The sequence below is a fragment of the Trichosurus vulpecula genome, chromosome 2 (genome assembly GCF_011100635.1).
Source record: "Trichosurus vulpecula isolate mTriVul1 chromosome 2, mTriVul1.pri, whole genome shotgun sequence".
Taxonomy (NCBI): domain Eukaryota; kingdom Metazoa; phylum Chordata; class Mammalia; order Diprotodontia; family Phalangeridae; genus Trichosurus; species Trichosurus vulpecula.
In genome coordinates, this window is record NC_050574.1 from 139,448,977 (window position 1) to 139,470,153 (window position 21,177).

The 21,177-nt window shown below is 36.7% G+C and overlaps 1 protein-coding gene across 1 annotated transcript in view; it reads left to right on the forward strand.

Moving 5' to 3' along the window:
* SLC35F2 (solute carrier family 35 member F2) overlaps window positions 1–21,177 on the forward strand; it is a 74,870-nt gene that overhangs the window by 23,448 nt on the left and 30,245 nt on the right. Inside the window, exon 2 of the mRNA XM_036745789.1 lies at window positions 20,863–21,038. Within this exon, the coding sequence (XP_036601684.1) occupies window positions 20,863–21,038 (176 nt within the window). The remainder of the gene's footprint in view (window positions 1–20,862; window positions 21,039–21,177) is intronic.

Genomic DNA, 21,177 nt, shown 5'->3' on the forward strand with positions numbered 1-21,177 from the left:
ATTGCTAGTCTGGGGTGATGAAACTCTTTTAGGGATTCAGAATAAAAGCTCTAGGAGGAGGTCAACAATTAGCTTGCTGTCAACCAACTTACCTTCTTCCCAACAGTAGCTTATTATACAAAAGACAATCATGAAAAGTGAGCAACATATTTATCAAAGTGAATAATAAAACAAATTAAGGGAATTATACAGATTAGTGTAGACAATAGTATACATAAGAAGAAATGACCTCTTCAACTTGATAGCAAAATAAAATTTCAGTTCAACCAAGGAGAGAAGGATTCACAAGGGGAGTCAGCTCCTAGCACTCCTTGGGTTGTAGCAACTGAAAGTCAAGGGGTATGTTGAGGCATTCCCCCACATGTCCATAGATTCCATTAGCTGTTCAAATGTTTGTGCCTTCTCTCTCACCCTCATCTCTCTCACATTTCACTTTTCTCTGCTCACTCTCTACACCTGCGTAATGTCACAGGTGCAGAGGTCACTCCAAATACACAGCAACCAGGATCCGTGAAATATTTTTGAGGGAACCACTCTACCCTTCTGAGATGGGACTGGAATGTTATAATGAAATTACATTGTTTCATACCCACTGATGACCCTGAATAAATCACTTAGTATCCCTATGTTTCCGGTGAATGTGTTAGAATGTGTCTAATACCAACCTGCATTGGTAGAGGGAGTTTCCACATTGGGGGTCCCTTATAATCATCAGATTTTTGTTCTGTACCAAGAAAAAATCAAAATAGTGTTATTTTTATCAGCTCTGATAAATGAAGAAATTGAAAGGCCAGATAGTGATGGAGATTATTAGCTTCCCTTCCAAAGCCCTTTTCATTTTTAAATAATTAGGAAGTTTTACCAGATGTGAAGTTTAAATTCATTTCTTTGCAACTTCCACTGTTCCCACTAGGGCCAAATAGAACAAACTAATCTCTCTTCCAAAATGATGGCTCTTCAAATACTTGAACATAACTATCATCTTTAAGACTTCTCCTCTACCAGTTCCTTCAACCAATCCTTGTATAGGACAGCCTCAAGACTACTCACCCCCACCAGATACTCCTCATCTTATCAAGGCCTTCCTAAATGGTGATACCCAGAACTAACATAATACTACAGATACGGTCTGACCAGGGCAGAATACAGCTTCCTTATCACTTCTTTATTCACAGAAATTGTTTTCTCTCTTATTTTAGCAGAAGATTGCATTTGCTTCTTTTTGGATGCCACATAATAGGATCAGTTTTTGAGCTGGAAAGTCTAGAGCTTAGAGGTCATCTAGTCCAACCTTTCCCCCCCTTCCTGTATTTTACAGATGAGAAACTGAGGACCAGAGAGGTAAGTGGTAAGTGACTTGCCCAAGGTTACACAGATAGTAAGTGACAGACACAGTCCTCTGACTCCAAAGCCAGTATCTTTTTGTTTGTGCATGCCTTTATCCATTACCCTGCTGACATATATTACAGTCCATTAACAACATCGCACCCCTCCCCCCAACCTTGCCACCCGTCTTTTTCAGACAAATTGTTGTCTGTCCGTGCCTCTCCTATCCTGTACATATTTAGTTGATTTTTTGACCCCAAGTGTAGACTTTGCATTTACTATTGCTAAATTTCATTTTTAGATTTAGCGCAATATTCTGGTCTGTCGAGGTATCTTTGGGTTCTAAGTCATCCAATGTGTTAGCGATCCCTCCCTACTGTACCTAATGCAAATTTGATCATCATGACATTTCTCTTTTATTTAAGTCACTGATAAAAAGGTTACACATCACAGGGTCAAGCACAGATCCCTGGGGCACTAGAGACTTCCTTCCAATGTGATGTTGAATTGTATACTTTTTGAGTCTGACCGTTCAAGCATTTAAATCTAATTGAATGATTGTCCAGGCCACTTCTCTACTTCTTTCCATATGAATAGTATAACATAGTTTATAAAATACTTTGTAAGGAATACCATTAATTCTTTTGAATAAATACTAGACTTAATGTTGTTTGTGGTTCATATTTTTCTGAAAGCATTCAGTAACTGGAGATAGAATATTTCCACTAAATAGTCTGGGAAGATTCTCATGTTGCTGAAGCCAGGAAACAGAGGTTTTAGGGCATATAACTACTATTTCTTGCCGTTGGAAAAGTATAAAATGCTTGATTATATACAACAGGGCTGGGCTACCTCCACAGGCAGTTTATTACTTGAATTTTAAGTTCTCAAAGGCCTCGTTTTGAAAGTCTAGGAGTAGGAAAATTTAATGCCCTGCCAAAATTTTGCATGTGTAATTATCTTCCATTGGCCCAAGTCTCTGGCTCACTTAATCATTCCTTTATATCTTAAATAGCTGTCTGTGACTTTGTTCTAAATTTGCTGTGTTTTGTAGAAGATGGTATGGTTCAGCAAAGTGGAAAATATTTATTAATTTGTAATATATTGGTGATATGGCACAGTGGATAGAGCTCTCTCATGGAGTCAGGAAGACCTTAGTTCAAATCTGGCCTTAGACACTTATTAGCTGTGTGACCTTAGATCACTTAACCTTGTTTGCCTCAGTTTCCTTGTCTGTAAAATGAGATGGAGAAGGAAATGGCAGACTCCAGTATCTTTGCCAAGAAAATCCCAAATGATATCATAAAGAGCTGGATACACCTGAAACAACCAAACAACCATATGTATTTGAATGAAAAGTGCTGTGTAAATGCAAGATGATCATACAATAACTCATTACCTAAGAAGTCAATTACTTAAAGTATAGTATTATAGTATTTACATAATCCTTGAATGCTCAGATAAGAAGAGAGGGAGTCTTGAATGCCCAGAACTGAGGATAAATGAAGCAATTTTAGTGCTAGCCATGGCAAATTATTTTATTCCTTTAAATTTGTTTTCTACTTCATCAATTACACAATGAAAAGAAAAAAGACTTCTGCATATATTAAATGGATTATGTAGTCTCTGAGGTCCCTATATCTGTGATCTTATTTTAATAGAGAAACTAATCTGGATAGGTTAATGATCATGAATCTGATAAACATGTAGGCAGATAGACATTCAGATAGTTTTTTTGGTATTGGATGGTAATCAATGTCTCATGAGCATGCCTGAGAGATTTGTGCAAACAATGTTGAAACTTTGGATTGTCAATGGACTTTCTTAGGGCAGAAAAAAGTGGAGAATAAAAACAAGAGAAAATGGGCAGCAAAGCTGGTTTTAGCACTACCATTATGCCTGAAGAGTATAGCAGTAAGGCAGCATTCATGACCTTGAGGATGACCATGAATATGCCCGAATGATTCGGAATCACAAAGTATGAGAAATTCTCTATGTAGAAGTCAGAGGAAGTATAACATTTATTTAGACTCCAGAGGATCAAATCCAAGAACCAATATCCCCAATTTGATACAACAGCAATTATGTTCCAAAACCAGTAAGCCCACCTCAGTGTAGTAACAAGGAAATTATAACACAGTATTATAGCAAGGAAACAAGTCATCCTGTAACCTTCCACACTGCTAGGGCCTTCCTGTAAACAATCACTGGCAAATCCTAACTCTCCACTTAGCACTCTCTTCCACAGCTCTGATGGTGCCAGTTTTCTCAATGTCTGCTGCCTCAATGTCTTCCTCTCAGTTCTGCTGCTCTCAGTTCTCTTCTTTTCAATTCTGCTTCCCTTCAATTCTGCACTCTCCTTTTATACAGCCCTAGCCGGTGTCTGATTGGCTAGAACTCAGGTCTCTGATTGGCTGAATTCATGATTGACTAGAACTCAGTGCACATACCATTGGCTCTGGTCTTAGCAACTCCCTTTAGGGTCCTGAGGGCTTCACACCCACATTGGCTTAAGCACCTAGTAAGTAGAGACTTTAGGCCTACTTACAAACAAAGGTATAATCAAGCTTTCCCACCTAGGCCCATCTGAGGCCTATTGAATGGGTGGGGAAGATCTTGGATCACATTAATACTACAAAGAGCCAGGAAAAGCCTTTTTCTAATGTTGCTTCAGTTGAAAGACATCCTTCTAGGCTTTTCCAAGGAAGGATACCATACAAATTTATGGTACTACCATTGTTCTCTAGCCCTAATAAAAATTCCTCTTATCACACTTTGCCTATCCAAGTCCTACCCATTCTCCCAGGCTTAGTTCAATAAAATTGTATTTATTTCATGTAGCTCTTCTGCTTCCTTCTAGAATACAGCGATCTCTCCTGCCTATGTTCTTGCTTTTTCACACTCTCTTCTTGTACTTCTCTTGTTCTTTTACAGTTCAAGTAGTAGAGTCATTTCTCAGGGAGTATTTAATGACTATTTCTATTGCATCCATCCTTTTCCAGTGTATATTGGAACTTTTGTAAGGAAAAGCATGTGCTAGAGTTCAATAAAATCTCTATGTTATCTATAGGACAGCTAAATGGTGCAGTGGATAGAGCACAGGGATTGGAATCAGAAAGACTCATCTTCAAGAGTTCAAATCTGGCCTCAGATACTTACTGGCTGTGTGACCTTGTGCAAGTCACTTAACCCTATTTCACTCAGTTCTTCCTCCTCTGTAAATTGAGCTGGAGAAGGAAATGGCAAACTGCTTCAGTTTCTTTGCCAAGAAAATCCCAAATGGGGTCATGAACAGTCAGACATGACTGAAACAATTCAAACAAAAAGTTATCAGTTATTTGCAGCCACTTTTACTTTCTATAAAAATATATATAACTTGGCTTTTTTGCATGTCTAACTTTGCCTACTATTTCCTAAAGGAATTTTAAGCTATAATAATAATAATAATAATAATAATAATAATAATAATGATGATAAATAGTAGTAGTAGTAGTTAACATTTATATAGACCAGGTACTATGCTAAGCATTATTATTTCATTCGATCCTCACAACCCCCCTGGGAAGTAGGTGCTATTATTACCCTTGTTTTACAAATGAGGAAATTGAGGTAAACAGAGATTAAATGACTTGTCCAGGGTCAAACAGCCAAGAAGTGCCTGAAGGCAGATTTGAACTCAGGTCTTCCAGATTCCAGGTCTGACTTTCTGTCTACACAGGGAATAGGAAACCAGGTAAATAGCAGTGGAGGGGATCCCTTCTTTTAGGTCTAGGATCATCCATCACTCTCTCTTCATCATATACTGATTCTTGGTCCTTTGGAGCTTGTGTAAATATTACCTCTAAATAGCTAAGTGAGTCTATGTCTCTGTTTGGTCCCTCTCCTCTGTGTACAAATTCTCTATCTTTAGACCCCTATGCCCACCTGTAGTGCCTCCCTTTTAAAGGGCATAATATGACAATCATATAATGACTACTGTGAGACATCAATCAACCATCTCTTATTTAAGTGGGATCAAAATAAATAAATGGTAGAGGGATGGGAGTATAATAACTCTCTATATTAAGAAGTTTGGCAAAGAATTTGAAATTGAGGGCATGCCCATTAATTGGGGAATACCTGAACAAGTTGTAGGATATGATTGCAATGGAATATTATTGTGCTATAAGAGATAACAAGCAAGATTGTTTCAGAAAAGTCTGGGAAGATTTATATGAACAGATGTAAAGTGAAGTGAGCAGAACTAGGGATCATTGTACACAGTAACAGCAATATTGCAAAGATGATCAACTGTGAAAGACTTAGCAACTCTGATCGAGATGAGGATCCAAGACAATTCTGAAGGACCCATGATGAAAAAAATGTTATTGTCCTCCAAGGAGAGAACTGATGAACTCTGAGTGCAGATTGAAGTATACTTTTTAAAATTTTCTTTATTCTTGCTTTTTTATGTGTGTTTTCTTTTGCAACATGGCTAATATGGAAATATGTTTTATATAACTTCACATGTATGATTGACATATTGCTTGCTTTTTCAAGGGGCAGAGGAGGGAGAGAATTTGGAACTCAATATAAAGATGAATGTTAAAATTTTTTTTACCTGTAATTGGGAAATATTTAATGAAATAAATAAAAAGGTTTTTATACTCATGCGAGAAAATCAGTGAATCCAAATGGTAGAGAACATTTGGATAATGATGAATGGGGCAGGAACAGAAGCAGTATTTTTATCAGAGTATATCACAGACATAGACCAATTGGATAGGAAGAAGAAATAAATAAGAAACTTGAGAAACAAATCATAAGCCTGGTGCAGTGGGATAAAGTAATAGGGGACTTCACTTATCTAGACACCTGTTGGAGAAAAGGAAGGAGAATAACAGCAAGAGGAAGAGAAAAAGGAGAAGAGAAAGAAGGCATGATTTTTATCGAAAGCAAAATTTTCATCTAGGTCAAAAATATCCAACATGACATATTGGTAAAATATGTAGAGAGAAAAACATGATGTTAATTTGGTGATTTCATTTTCATAGGAAATGTGAGAAATGTTCAGCGTGCCTTGTAATATATATGAATAATTACTGGGGAAAGTGCTTCATTGGTTCAGCTATTAAATAAAACTGGGCTATATTTGTTGCTTTTTCTTTTTTCTTATATTGCTATGAACTTGACAAACATCTTTAAACATGATAGTTTCCATATACAAAGAACAGAAAAAGATTGTATCTGAAATTATGGATCCTTATATTGCAATAATGTTTTAAAATGTTTTCATCACCATGACCTTGTGTGGTCAATTGTTCAAATAAGGTAGTCAATTCCTATAACATAGATGAGGAAAGTGAGACTTAAAAGAGGCAAATCCCTATTATGTGTAGCTTGTTTCTTTGAAAATTTATAATACATTTAACACTCCAGTTCTAAAACTGCCCCATCTGCTGAATATTTTAAAAATGTTTTGTTGGTGTTTTTTCGTCTCTTTTTTGGGAATTCCTATTACTACTTCCTTTTTCCACCATATACTCCTCTCCAAAGAAGAATAAAAACCCTCCCTTAGAACAAATAAGCATAGTTTTGCAAAACAAATCCTCACAGTAATTCTGCAGCTATAATCAATCATCTCTTTGTCCAAAAGTGTAAACCATGATTTGTCATGGGTACTTTGGAGTTCTGACTGGTCGTTGTATTGATCAGAGTTTTTTAAAGTCTTTCATACTTGTTTTCCTTTACAGAGCTGTAGGCATTGTATAAATTGTTCTATTGGTTCTGCTTACTTTACCTTGAATCAGTTTGTAAAAGTCTTCCTAGGATTCTATGAGTCCATCCCTTTTGTCATTTCTTATAGCTCAGTAATATTCTATTGCATTCATACGCCATCATATGTTTAACCATTCCCCAGTTGTTGGACAGTCAGTCTGTCAGTCAATAAACATTTATTAAGCACCAAGATACAAATACAGATAAAAACAAAGAGTCCCTGCCCTCAAGGAGTTTATAATTGAAAGGGGGAAGATGATAGACAAAAAAAGAAGCTGAAAAGGGGTGGGGAGAAAGTACCTTACTTTGGGTCATGATGGAGAGTTCCCAAGATGTCCAGAAGCAGCCTAGCTGGTGGGAAATGGGGAGAAAGACTGCTGACTCACCTCTTTAAATAGAGGCCCTGGAGCCCATGGTTCTGCACTTTAGTTAAAGGGTTTAATCAGAGGGGCAGAGGGTACTGATGAGATGTGAGTACCAGGAGAATTTAATTTTGTGGCATGGTGAGATCTCCCAATGATAAGTTTCCTGGGGAAGGGAGGTATAATAAGATCCAAAGAAGTTCAAAGGCAGTGGGGCAACCCCTTTATTTCCAGATTTTCATCTTCAGTATTCTTGATAGGAGGGCTGGCAAGGCTGTAGAGTTAGGTCTCCTGGATTGCTATAGCTTGACTGTACCTCTTGACTCTGTGAGTCTAGAATACTAGTAGTCAGCTTATAATAGAAACAGCTCTGTGTTAAAAAACTGGTCCATGCTACCCAAATTCTTCCTCTTCACCTACATAACAATTGCAAGAATAATGTGCTTTAAATCTCACAGGCTGGGGCCACTGCCATTTTGTTCACCCTCCTACTCCTTAGGTTTGCCTGAGGAAGGAGCATGTTGTCCGAGGAGCCATACGTGACCAAGCCATACCCATTGGTCTGCATGCTGACCTACTCCTGCACATATAACCAATCACTTTCTGTTTCCACAGGCCTCCTGTTTTTCATACACTCAGAATTTCAGTATGTATGTTGCTATGTCACAAATACTCTATCTAGGGGTTAGCTTTCATACCATCTACTCCACAGACTACGAGCCTCAAATACCTAATGTTCGATTATCATCTGACATGACGTAGTTCTTTACTGAGAATGGTGTAATTCTCTACTGCAGGTAGCTGCAAGCCCCCTTTTCTTTAGCTCTAAGGTTCTGAGGGCTGTGACACTGTGATGATTGAATTTTTGTATTTTAAAAGTTTAGGGACAAAAAGAATATAATAAATCACTTTCTTATTCATGATCTTTCTCAGTAGGACAGAACTATTTCTTATAATTTTATTGTCTGGCATTTTCTGCAACCTAATGTAACGTGCCTTAGATTCACTTTGTGCTGCCAAATGTAGAGATTTTGACTAAATGAGCTTGGTTTCCATATTTCTTAAATGGACTAAAATGATTAATTTGTCCCCAAATCACTCAATGACCTAGCAGGTATGGTGGATTTTTAAGACCCCTTCCAAGAAATCACATTTTATGGAAGACCATTAACACTAACATTATAATTTCCTATCATTGAATTGCAGGGAAAACCTAATAGGATAGCTTCATTGTTATGTTAATTAACTTTGAATGTGTGCTTTGCACTCAAAGAATATATATTTGCAGTTAATTTGAACCTCACTTCCGAAGCATATGGGAAGGATGGTCTAAATTGGGAGTTCTTAAGAATCAGGACTATGCAAATTAGCAAGAATCGAGAACTCCAGGAATGAAATCTATTTCTTCGTAATTGAGCTTAGTTTTTTTTTTAACCTTTAGCTGAAACTGTAATTTAAAATGAACAGAAAGTCAAGTCAACAAGTATTTACTAAGCGTCTGTTATGTGCTAGACAGTCTGCTAAGTGCTGGGGATACAAAAACCCAAACAAAACAAAAACCAGCCCCTGCTCTCAAGGAATTCGTTGTCTAATTGGAAGAGACAACAGCAAACAGGTATGTGCAAACAAGATCTATGCAAGATAAATTTGAGATAATCTGTAGAGGAAAGAACTCAGATTAAACAGGACTGGGAAAGGCTTCTTGCTGAGCCTTCAAGGAAGCCAAAAAGCAGAAAGCAGAGCTGAGGAGGGAGACTTCTAGGCATGGCAAACGGTGAAAATTTGGCCAGAGTTGGGAGACACAGGGTTACCTGGGAGGAAGAGCAACAAGGTTTGCATCACTGGATTGCAGAATATGTGAAAGGAAGTAAGGTATGTGAAGACTGGAAAGGTAGGAAAGAGTCAGCTTTAAAAGTCAAACAGAGGATTTTGTATTTGATCATGGAGCTAATAGGGAGCCACTGGAATTTATTGGATGAAGATTAGACGTGTATTTTAAGAAGATCAAAGAAACTCACAAGATCTCGTGGATTACATTTTCTAGTCCAAATAATTCCTTGGTGGGTGTGGAAGAAAAGGCTAGGAAATATACTTTAGATTGCCTTGGAAAGGAAGGTGAAATAAAGTAACTTAAAAAAAATCAGTGTTTTCAAAATATTGGATTAATGTTCTTATGTAATAATGATAATCATCATTCCTGTATGTATATGATATAAACAATAATGCAGTTAGGATTGCTTCATTTCTATCCTTCACCCAAATTCTTGGATTCCTGACTCTTGGTCTGTATGTAGGATGAAACTGACTTGTCATAGTGGTCTGGGACCATATCCTGCCATTCATATTTGTCTTCAATGCAAGTTCCTTTTGAAAACCATGACAGGATATACCCCCTGGGCAGTCTCACATTACTTATGCCAGCAACCATAAGAGAACAAAAGGCTTTGTGCTTATCTGATTGAGGTAAACAAACATGAACTATGCTGAAATGCAGGGGGTTACCTATGGCCCTGGCCCAAATGCACTCCATGTAAGAAAATCTATTTGGTGTTTTGGTGAGTCAGTCTGTCTCTTCTCCCTTTGTCCTCAGTTCCCTCTCAATTCACAGCTTCTATATCTCTCTCTTCCATTATCGATGAGATCATTATGACTTGAAGCCAAGAAGTATTCCTATACCTCTTCATCTAAAAGCCACATTTGTGACTGTCCATGCAACCAGAGCTCAAGACTGTTACAGTTAATGGCTGTGAAACAGCTTCCCCCATTGTGCTCAGAAGGACAAAACTCTGTTTTTACTGCAGGAATTTTGTGAGATTTTAGTGAGGAACAAACATTCATCCACTTGCTTTTCTCACTCGTTTGGCACTTACAATTCAAAATCAATTACTGAAAGTGATAGAATGGATGTAATTACATTACCAAACATTTTAGAAGTAGATTTGCATTCTTCAGCATCAGAATCTGATCATCCTCCTGTTGTTTATGGGAGGAAGAGGAGCCAATGAAACCTTTAGTTGTAAGAATGGGACAGAAGCAAAGCTAAACCTATCTTCTTCCTACTACCAAGTAATGGGAGCACTCTTTTCCCAAAGCAAATTCAGTTTTTGATCATGGATTTGACGTATCTTCTCTGGTTTGGACTCTCCTATTAGTCTCTAGGTCTGGACTCATAGCCTGGATTCATAACCCAGGCCGAGCACTTTGCTTGATCAAATGGCTTGATGTATTTTAGAGTGTCAGATTTTCTGATTGTCTGAGCATGAAAGGGGTAATTGATCCTCGTGCCTGGAATGCCATCTATCCTTACTTCTAATTCTTAGAACTCTTAGCTCCCTCAAGCCTTGCTCAAGTGCCATCTCCTTAAATTCACTAATTAACTTTAAAATTAAAAAAATTAATTTTATTAAATATTTCCCAATTACATGTAAATAAATTTTTAACGTTCATTTAAAAAAATTTTGAGTTTCAAATTCTCTCACTCCCTGTGGCCCCTTCCTCACCCCTTGAGAAAGCAAGCAGTTCGATATCAATTCTATACATGAAGCCATGCAAAACATATTAGCCATGTTGCAAAAGGAAACACAAACAAAATAAAACAATAAAAATTAAGAAAGTTTAAAAAGTATGCTTCAATCTGCATTCAGAGTTCATCAGTTCTCTCTTTGGAGATCAATAGCATTTTTCGTCATGGATCCTTTGGAATGGTCTTGGATCATTGTCTTGATCAGAGTGGCTAAGTCTTTCACAGTTGGTCATTCTTACAATATTTCTATTACTATATATAGTGTTCTCCTGGTTTTGTTCACTTCACTTTGCATCACTTCATATAAGTCTTCCCAGGTTTTTCTGAAAGCATCCTGCTCATCATTTCTTAAAGCACAATAGTATTCAGGCATTCCTCAATTGATAGATATCCCCTCCATTTCTAATTCTTTGCCACCACAAAAAAGAGCTGCTGTAAATAGTTTTTAATATATATGTCCTTTCATTTTTACTTGATCTATTTGGAGTACAGATCTAGTAGTGGTATTGCTGGGTCAAAGGGTAGACATAGTTTGATAGATCTTTGGGCTTTCAAATTGCTCATCCGAATGATTGGATCAGTTTTCAACTTTACTAACAATACATTAGTGTCCCAGTTTTTTCACATCCCCTCTAGCATTTTTTTTTCTGTTATGTTAGCCAATCTGATAGGTGTGGGGTGGCATCTTAGAGTTGTTTTAATTTTGCATTTCTCTAATCAATAGTGATTTAGCGCATTTTTTCATGTGATTATCAATACCTTTGATTTCTTCTTCTGAAAACTGCTTGTTCATATCCTTTCACCATTTATTGACTGGGGCATGGCTGTCATTTCTATAAATTTGGCTCAATTCTCTGTATGTTTGAGAAATGAGGCCTTTATCAGAGAAATTTGTTGTAAAAAATTTTCTCCATTTTCCTGTTTTCTTTATAATTTTGGCTGAATTAATTTTGTTTGCGTAAAAGTTTTTTAATTTTCTGCAATCAAAATTATCCATCTTACTTCCTGTAATCCTCTGTTTCTTATTTGGTCATAAATTCTTTTCTTATCCATAGATCTGACAGATACATTTTCCCATGCTCCCCTACCTTAATTATGATATCAACCTTTATGTCTAAGACATTCATCCATTTTGACCTTCTGTGGTGTGAGATGTTGATCAATGCCTTGTTTCTCCCAGACTGTTTTCCAGTTTTCCTAGCAATTTTTTGGTCAGATTTTGAGTTTAACTCCAAAAGCTTAGATCTTTGAGTTTATCATAAACCAGATCACCATGTTCTGTGCATTGTGTGCCTAATTTATTTCGCTGATCTACCACTCTGTTTCTTAGCCCGTACCATCTTGTTTTGATGATTATAGCTTTACAGTCTAGTTTGAAATCTGGAACTACTAGGCTGCTTTCCTTCATTGATTCCCTTGCTATTCTTGACCTTTTGCTCTTCCAGATGAGTTTTGTTGCTGTTTTTCTAGCTATGTAAAATGATTCTTTGGTAGTTTGATTGGTATGATACTGAATAAGTAAATCAACTTAGGTAGAATTGTTATTTTTATTATATTGACTTGGCCTACCCATGGGCAATTAATATTTCTCCAATTATTTATATCTGTCTTTATTTTTGTGAAAAGTGTTTTGTAATCGTGTTCATATAAGCCATGAGTTTGTCTTGGCAGGTAGACTTCCAAGTATTTTTTATTGTCTGCAGTTATTTTTAAAAGGAACTACTCTTTCTATCTGTTCCTGCTGGGTTTCATTGGTTGTATCTAGAAATGCTGATGATTTCTGTGGGTTTATTTTATATCCTGCAACTTTGCTGAAGCTGTTAATCATTTCAATTAGTTTTTTTAGTTGATTCTCTAGGGTTCTCTAAGTTTACCATCATCTGCAAAGAGTGATAGCTTTGTTTATTCATTGCCTATTTTTATTCTTTCAATTTCTTTTTCTTGTCTTATTGCTGTAGCTAGCATTTCTAGTAAAATACGGAATAATAGTGATGATAATGGGCATTCTTGCTTCACTTCCATCTTATTGGGAAGGCTTCAAGTTTATCCCTGTTACAGATAATGCTTGCTCCTGGTTTTAGATAGACATATACCACTTATCATTTTGGAGCAGCTAGGTGGCACAATGGATAGAGTGCTGGACCTGAACTCAGGAGCTTATCTTCCTGAGTTTAAATCTGGCCTCAGATAATAGCTATGTGATGCTGGGTGAGTCACTTAACCCTGTTTGCCTCAATTCCTTATCAGCATAATAAGCTGGAAAAGGAAATAGTAAACTACTTCAATATCTTTGCCAAGAAAACCTCAAATGAGGTCACAAAGAGTTGGAAATGACTGAAAAATAACAATTTATTTTAAGAAAGTCTCCATTGATTTCTATGCTTTCTAGTGTTTTTATTAGGAAATGGGTATTGCATTTTGTCAAAAGGCTTTTTCTGCATCTATTGTTGCAATCATATGAATTTTGATGTTATTGATGTGGTCACTTATGCTGATAGTTTTCCTAATATTGAACTAGCTCTGCGTTCTGGTATAAATCCCACATGGTCATAGTATATGATCTCTGTGATATATTGTTGTAATATCCTTGCTTGTATTTTATTTAAAATTTTTGCATTGATATTCATTAAGGAAATTAGTTTATAGTTTTCTTTCTCTGTTTCTGTTCTCCCTTGTTTAGGTATCAAAACTATATTTGTGCCATAAAAGGAATTTGCTGGGACTCCACCTATTTTTCAAATAATTTATATAATATTGGGATTAATTGTTTCCAATGGTTTGGTAGAATTCACTTGTAACTCCATCTGGTTCTGGGGACTTTTTCTTAGGGAGCTCATTGATGGATTGTTTGATTTCTTTTTCTAAGACAGGGTATTTAAGTATTCTATTTCTTCTGTTAATCCGGGCAGTTTATCTTTTTGTAAATATTCATCCATTTCACTTTTTATTTGTATTCATAGCATCTATCCCAGAGCCTGGCATATAGTGGGTACTTAATAAATGCTTCTTGATTCATTCACTGGTAGAGACCAGGGGGCTAGGATAGAGTGCTAGGGTCTAGCATCAAGAAAGAAGAAAGGAAGCAACCAAGCATTTATTAAGTGAAGGGAAGCGGTAATGAGTAATCTTAAGTATTCAGTGAAAATTAGCTCAAATTCTAAGCTTCAAAGGGCAGTGAACAGATCAGTAAAATGTGTTCTGCTTCCATTGTATCTTTCCTCTCTATTTTCTCCTTTCCATTGACCACTATCACCTTTGTTCAAGTCTTCAGGACTTATAGACTAGATTGTTATAATAGTGATATGTGTGTCCTTCTATTGTACCTTCCCAATCCATTCTGCATACTGCTTATCACATTAATTTTCTTTTCTTTTTTAAAAATTTATTTTATTCTGAATTTAAATAAAACAAGCACTTCCATAACATAGTGGAATAGAAAAAAAGGTGATTGCGCATGAAACAGCAAATCTATTACGTACAACTTGCTATTATTCCTTTTAAATATATAATAAAGTTATCATGTAACTTTCTCTTTTTTTCCCTTTTTTCTTCTCTTCCCCCCTCCCACCCATGTCTATCGTTAGACAAAAATATGTATATGTATGTAAAACCATCCTATACACAATTCTATTTATCAGTTTTTTCTCTGGATGCAGATAGTGGCTTCTTACCTAGGCGTTTTGTAGTTAATTTGGGTATTTGAAACACAGCTTTGATCATATCCTTCTCCTGCTGGAAAAGCCTAGTATCAAAGTCATCATCGTCGTCACCGTCATTGTCATCATCATGACTAGCATTTATATGGTGCTTTGAGATTTGCAAAGACTTTGTAAGTAGTATGTCATTTGATCCTCACCATAACCTTGGGAAGGAGGTGCTATTTTTTTAATACCTACTTTACAGGTGAGGAAACTGAGGCAGACAGCAATTAAGTGACTTAGGGTCACACAGCTACTAAGTATCTGAAGCAGAATTTGAACTCGGGTCTTTCTGACTCCAGGTCCAGTGCTCTATCGACTGTGCCACTTAGCTCAAGGTCCTCTTTAATATTTTCTCCAATCTTCTTTCAGCCTTCTCTCCCACTAGTACTCTCCTAGACTATTTGCTGTTCTCTGTACATATTTAGCATTTCTCCTTCTTTGTAGAATATTGTCCCCACTAGACTGTCCCTGAAGTCTCATCTCAAATGTGATCTCCTTTAAGAGGTTTTTCTTTGTCCCTGTCTTCATCTCCCATGGTGGTTTTTGATTACTCTCCTCTGATTGTCCATAACACTTTGTTCACACAGCTGCTGTGGCACATATTATGTTCTGCCTCATATCATAAAATAACACATGTAAAGTGCTTCTCAAATCTTAAAGCATTATATAAATATGATTTCTTCTCCTTCAACATCTCAAGATGTATACAAGAATCATAATAAAGATGAGGATGTGATAAATAGAAAGGAGTGGGGTAAACATTATCCTATAAGAAATTTGAGGAGGGAAAGGTCAGCTTGAGCTTTGGGGGTAGCGGTGATCAAGGAAAGTTTCATTGAGGAGATAGCACCTAAGATGGACCTTGAAGGAAATGAAGAATTTCCTCAGGGGGAGGGGACTTATTCTAGACATGGGGGAATTGTAAGCAAAGGAACAGAGATGAAAGGTAGGATGAGAATGATCAATAGTGAATTTTCCTGTTTGGCTAATGTATGTCATGTACAAGGGGGCATTATATGAGATAGCTGGAAGAGTAGGTTATGACCAGTTCACTGAAGGTCCTAAATGCCAGACTACAATCTCTAAGGCCCCTCGAAGGTCTGAAAATGTAAGATTCTATGATTATGTCTAGGTGAAAAGGTTTTTGTATCCTAAAGCACCTAGCATATTTCCTTTAAAATTTATTTTTGTTGATCGTTTTTGTTTAATATTACCTTCATTCCCCATATAACTCTCCCCTCCCCCACCCAGAGAAATATTCCTTATTTAAAAAAAAATAAAAAAGAAAGAGGAAAAAAAGCCACTTATCAAAACTAACCAATGTGTCAACTAAGTCTGGAACTATAAACAGTGTTCCATGCCAGTGGTCCTCTACTTCTACAAAGAAGAGTGGTAGGCAAATTCTCATATCTTTTCCTTTAGGCCATGATAGGTCATTATAGTTACAGAGTATATAGTTTTGTTCTTTTTTTGTATTGTTCATTCCATCATTTTGTTGTAGTTACTGTATAATTTGTTTTTCTTGTTATACTTGTTCATCCATGTCTTCCCATGCATCTTTGTATTCTTCATATTCCTCATTTCTTACAGAACATTAATATTCCATTACATTTGTGTACCACAACTTGTTTAGCTATTCTCCAGTCAGTGAATATATGCTTTGTTTATAGGTCTTTGCTAGATTAGATTAAAGCATCTGCTAAGCACTTTCTATGGTCCAAGCATTGCAATATGCACTAGGAGGATAAAAAGAGGAAAACAAGATGTTGCCTCCTCTCAAGGAATTTACAGTCTAATGAGGGAAAACAGCATATAAAGAGGAGGTGCAAAGTGTTGGGGGGACGCAGTAGAGGATTGTACTGATGTGAAGTTGGAGCAGATTGGAGAGTGGGAGAGTATGCCTGGAGGGAGTGAGCAGCATGGCTGAGACTTTGGTTGATATGGTAGAGTGGAGCAAGGACTCAAAATACCTAGCATGCCTTTTTCAACATGGCAGATGCTCAATAAATACTTGTTTAATCGAATTGAATTGGAAAAGAAAAAAACTAACAAAACTTTTATTATTAGGAAAGGACAATAATGGAGAAATTCCATAGTTTATCTGTGATCTTTGTTTTTGTTTCTGATTGTAGAAAGGACAGCATGGGATGTTTAGAGAGAAAACTTGTCCTTGACAGACAGGAGGACCCCCTAGCATGAAAGGTTGTAGTAAAAGTTGGGGGTGGAGAGGAGAACTATTTCTGCTTCTCAACTAAGTCCCTTGAAACTTTTGTTGTTATGGCTGGGCCAGCATCATGTTCTCCTTCCCCGTCTTCCCATCCCCCTCATGCCTTCAACAGCTCCTCAGAAGAAACTTTTTCATTTTTCCATAACCTGTAGAGATTGCCTTTCCACAGTACTAAGTGTATGATGACACAGAAAACACCTTGAATGTATAGGATGAAGAAAATAGTGATTTTTATTATTTTGAGTACACTTCAAGGCTCGTTGGTTCATTGGTGAAAAGAGGATAACTTGCTATTCCCTGTCCTCTTTTGTGAAGGCTTATGATCATATGGTCAGCATTAACATTGTTCACTGGAATCAGTACAGCATAAACATATAAATACATGCGCTCATATTTCTAAATGTGATATTCTAATATGCAATCTATAAATGTTGCCTATCACATTGCGCCATAAAAGTGTCTCTGACATTCCTTGGTTGTACTGCAAAGATCTATCTATCTATCTATCTAGATAATATAGGCATTAATACTTGTTATACCCTTGTGAATTTAACAGAGAATTCTATTTTGTAGGAGAAGTTCAGTTTTCTTATCTGTAAAAAATGGGAATTAGGCTAGATGATCTCTGAGGTTTCTCTGGCTCAAAATCCTATGATTAGACCATGGGCTTTAATCTGTATATGCTGGAATCAGCCCACAGAGAGCCATTTGTTTCATTTTCAGTATGAGCATTTACACACTCAGAAACCAGTAAAAGCTACAAATGAGGGCTTGATTTATTATTATGTTGACTATCTAGACTTAAGAAAGTAGTAGAGTAAATGTTAATAATGCAAATTAAACTAAAAATGTGAATATGTGTGTACATATATGTGTATATGTGTGCATATTATGTGTACATATATGCATACATATATATGTGAGTATGTATATATTATATACTAAAGAGCCAGTTATTAAACATTTACCAGCATACCCCCAGATTGAATTCTTTCAGTTAGTTAACCATACCTTTACTTGGATCATGGTGCCACAACTTAGGCATTCATGTTTACCTGTGGGCCACTTACCTGGTTTGCAGGTATAGTACTTGAGTAGGTCTGAGATTTCAGCAGTGTGGACATTCACTTGATTAGTACATATTACAACCCATTAGTGCCTTTTGGTTTGGTATGATTCTTGTTCATGTCCTTTTATAAAATCTCCCTAGAATTCTAGCTGCTGTTCCTTTGAAGTCCTTCCTCTGGGTCTTTTAATATTTTGGTTATGTCAGTACCACATTCAAACAGTGTGGGGGAAACAGCTTCATAAGTACTCTCCTTGGAAACCCAAGTAAGTAAAGTGACAGCAAACATTATAGATTGTTCCTGTAGAAGCCTGTTTAAATACTATGTTTTGGCATATATTAAACACATATGCCTGGAATGGAGCTTTTAACCTGGGGTGCACAGACCCCCCAAGGCATCTATGCCTCTGTTTATCTGGGGTCCATGAACCTGAATGGGAAAAAATTACATGTCTTTTCAGTTTCCTCTAAACTAATATTTAGCATTTCCTTTCCATTTTAAATGTAGGCAAAACAACATTATTCTGAAAAGCAGTCCAAAGGCCCCACAAAATTTCCAAAGGGATCTGTGATACGACATAGGTTAAGAACCACTGGCCTAGCTAGCTGATCTTGGTGGCACATGGCCTGGAGTTTCTGCTGTTGGGAAAACTGACGGTGGTGAATTACTCGAGATCAGGGGTTGTGAGGTACAGGGTTAAGGCCATTGAGTGTCTATATTAGGTCCAACACCTAGTCAGTCAGTGGGAGTGGGGAGCTACCAGGCTGCCTCTGGAGAGGCAAACTGGCCTAGGTTGTGGATAGAGGAGGTCAAAGCCTCTGTAGTGATTGATTAGCAATGGGATCAGGCCTGTGAGTGGCCACTGTACTTCTGGCTTGAGTGGGATAGGGAGATGCAGCTTAAAAAAAAGAAGGGATAGAAAAGGACCCCTGATCTAGAACAATTCTGGGTACATAGAAGGCATTTCTGGATTGGCTAGCTTTTGAAAAGGAAAGGCTTAATTAAGTTAGCAGCACTAGAAGAGCTAGGATTATAGATATTATTGAATTGTATATGTTTCTTTTTGAGTGATAAAATTGTCTTAGATGTCATAGACCTGGTATTTTTAAAGTAATCATATTCCAAATAGGATATAGTGAAAGATTGTTATTTCTCATTGAAATGACCATTTCCTTGAGACAACTTAGACTCAAAGTTTTTTGAATCCTTAAAAAATATTGGAAAAATGTGAATACTCCGATGGAGAAAACTAGTCAGAGGAAAAAATGAGTCTATAGAGGATTTATGAGAGATTCTAAGGTAAATAGTATTAATAGATGAGTTAGCCCACAGATTAGGTTAATTTATATTCATTGTAAAAGTTACCTTCTTTCATTGCTATGAGATAATTTTTTTAAATGAAGAATATGCATGTTTTTCCTCAATGAGACTATGCTAGCTTTTTTGGTATAATGGCTCAAGAAGGAAAAAAAAGAAAAAGCAACAAAGAATTCCATTCCAACAAGGAATGTTTTCAAGACAAAATGTTGCCCAGAAGAATACAGTATTTATACTACCTCAGCATCTCAGACATCAGTTTGTGTTGTTCTGAGTCTATGGTCAAACTGTCATTTTTGCTGAAAAATGGATGGGCCATGTACTTATGGAAAGAGATCAAGCTATGGCCAAATGCAAGTGGGACTTGCAGGCTTATGCTTTGTGTAGTAAAAGACTTTTGTGGTATCTTTGTACCACAAAGAGTGATTTTAATAGAATGTAATTTAATTAAACTTAAAAAAATTCATCAATCATTTTCAAGTACTTGCTAGATACAAGGCAATATATTTTCAAAGATCAATAATTGGTGGTCCCTACCTTCAAGGAGCTTATTTTCCACTTAAAATACTAAACAAATAATGAAAATGTAAGAGGGAATATGTGCATTGGAGAAGTATAGGGTACTTTAAGATATCTGAAGACAGATTACCTCCAATTGCAGTATATGTGTGTGTGTGTGTGTGTGTGTGTGTGTGTGTAGGTGTGTTCATGTTTTGGTAGTGGAGGGGAAGCTGAGGGGAAAGAGACAGATTGCCGAGGGGGAGGTAGCATTTGATCTGGATCTTGAATGAAAGGATTTGAACCGGCAGAGATTGGAGTGTGAGGTTTGGGAGTATACATTTTTGGAATAATGGGTGATATGAGTGTAGACTGTAAGGACTATGGGAAGAGCAGGATAAGTTCAAGGAATAGTGAGTGGCCTAGTTTTTAACAGGAGCATGAGATACATGAATGGAACTATGTGAGATAAACCTGAAAAGCAAAGTTGACGAGTTCTGGACTTAGAATTAGGATGACTTATGTTTCAAGTCCTACCCCTGGCACTTAATAATTGCATGACTGTGAGCAGATCACTTAATCTGAGTTTCATTTTCTTCATCGATAAAATGGGGACACTCGTGGCCATGGCATTCATAGTGACCCTCACAAGGTCACTGAGAAAATCAAATGAGATAATAAATGTGTACAGCATGTTCGCTATATGCATGTAAGGAGCTTTGCAAGCTTGAACATTCTATATAAATGCCAATTATTACTTTTAGGAACTATACAAGATGATTTTGATCCAAATTCTATCTTATTTTTAAAAATTGCAATGTACCATAGAAAAACCATTAAAAATGGACAAAGTGTTTGGGAAGTGTGTGTCTTAGAGATGGGGAAAGGGGACAAAAAGCAGAATTCTGAGAAATAGGAGAATCTGTAGCTCAAGAATAGCTGGCTATTATCTATTGTCTGTACATGTATGTGCATGTGTGCACACTTGGAAATATTAGACTTTTTTGTGCTTAAAATAGAATGTTATTTTTCTTAAGCTGCTAGCTTGTGGCAGATTAATATTGTTTTATTTTTTCATTTCCAGGAACATCTTGAAAACAATTGTTCTAGGCCAGATGCTATCCTTGTGTATCTGTGGGACAGCTGTCACCAGCCAATATTTGGCAGACAAGTACAAAGTGAACACTCCTATGCTTCAGAGTTTTATCAACTATTGTTTATTGTTTTTTATTTACACGACAATGTTAGCTTTTCGACCAGGTATATAAAACAGGTTATATCTTTTTTTAATTTTTTTTTTTTTGCAGGGGGGAAGGCAGGGTAATTGGGGTTAAGTGACAAAGGTCACACAACTAGTGTGTCAAGTGTCTGAGGCTGGATTTGAATTCAGGTCCTCCTG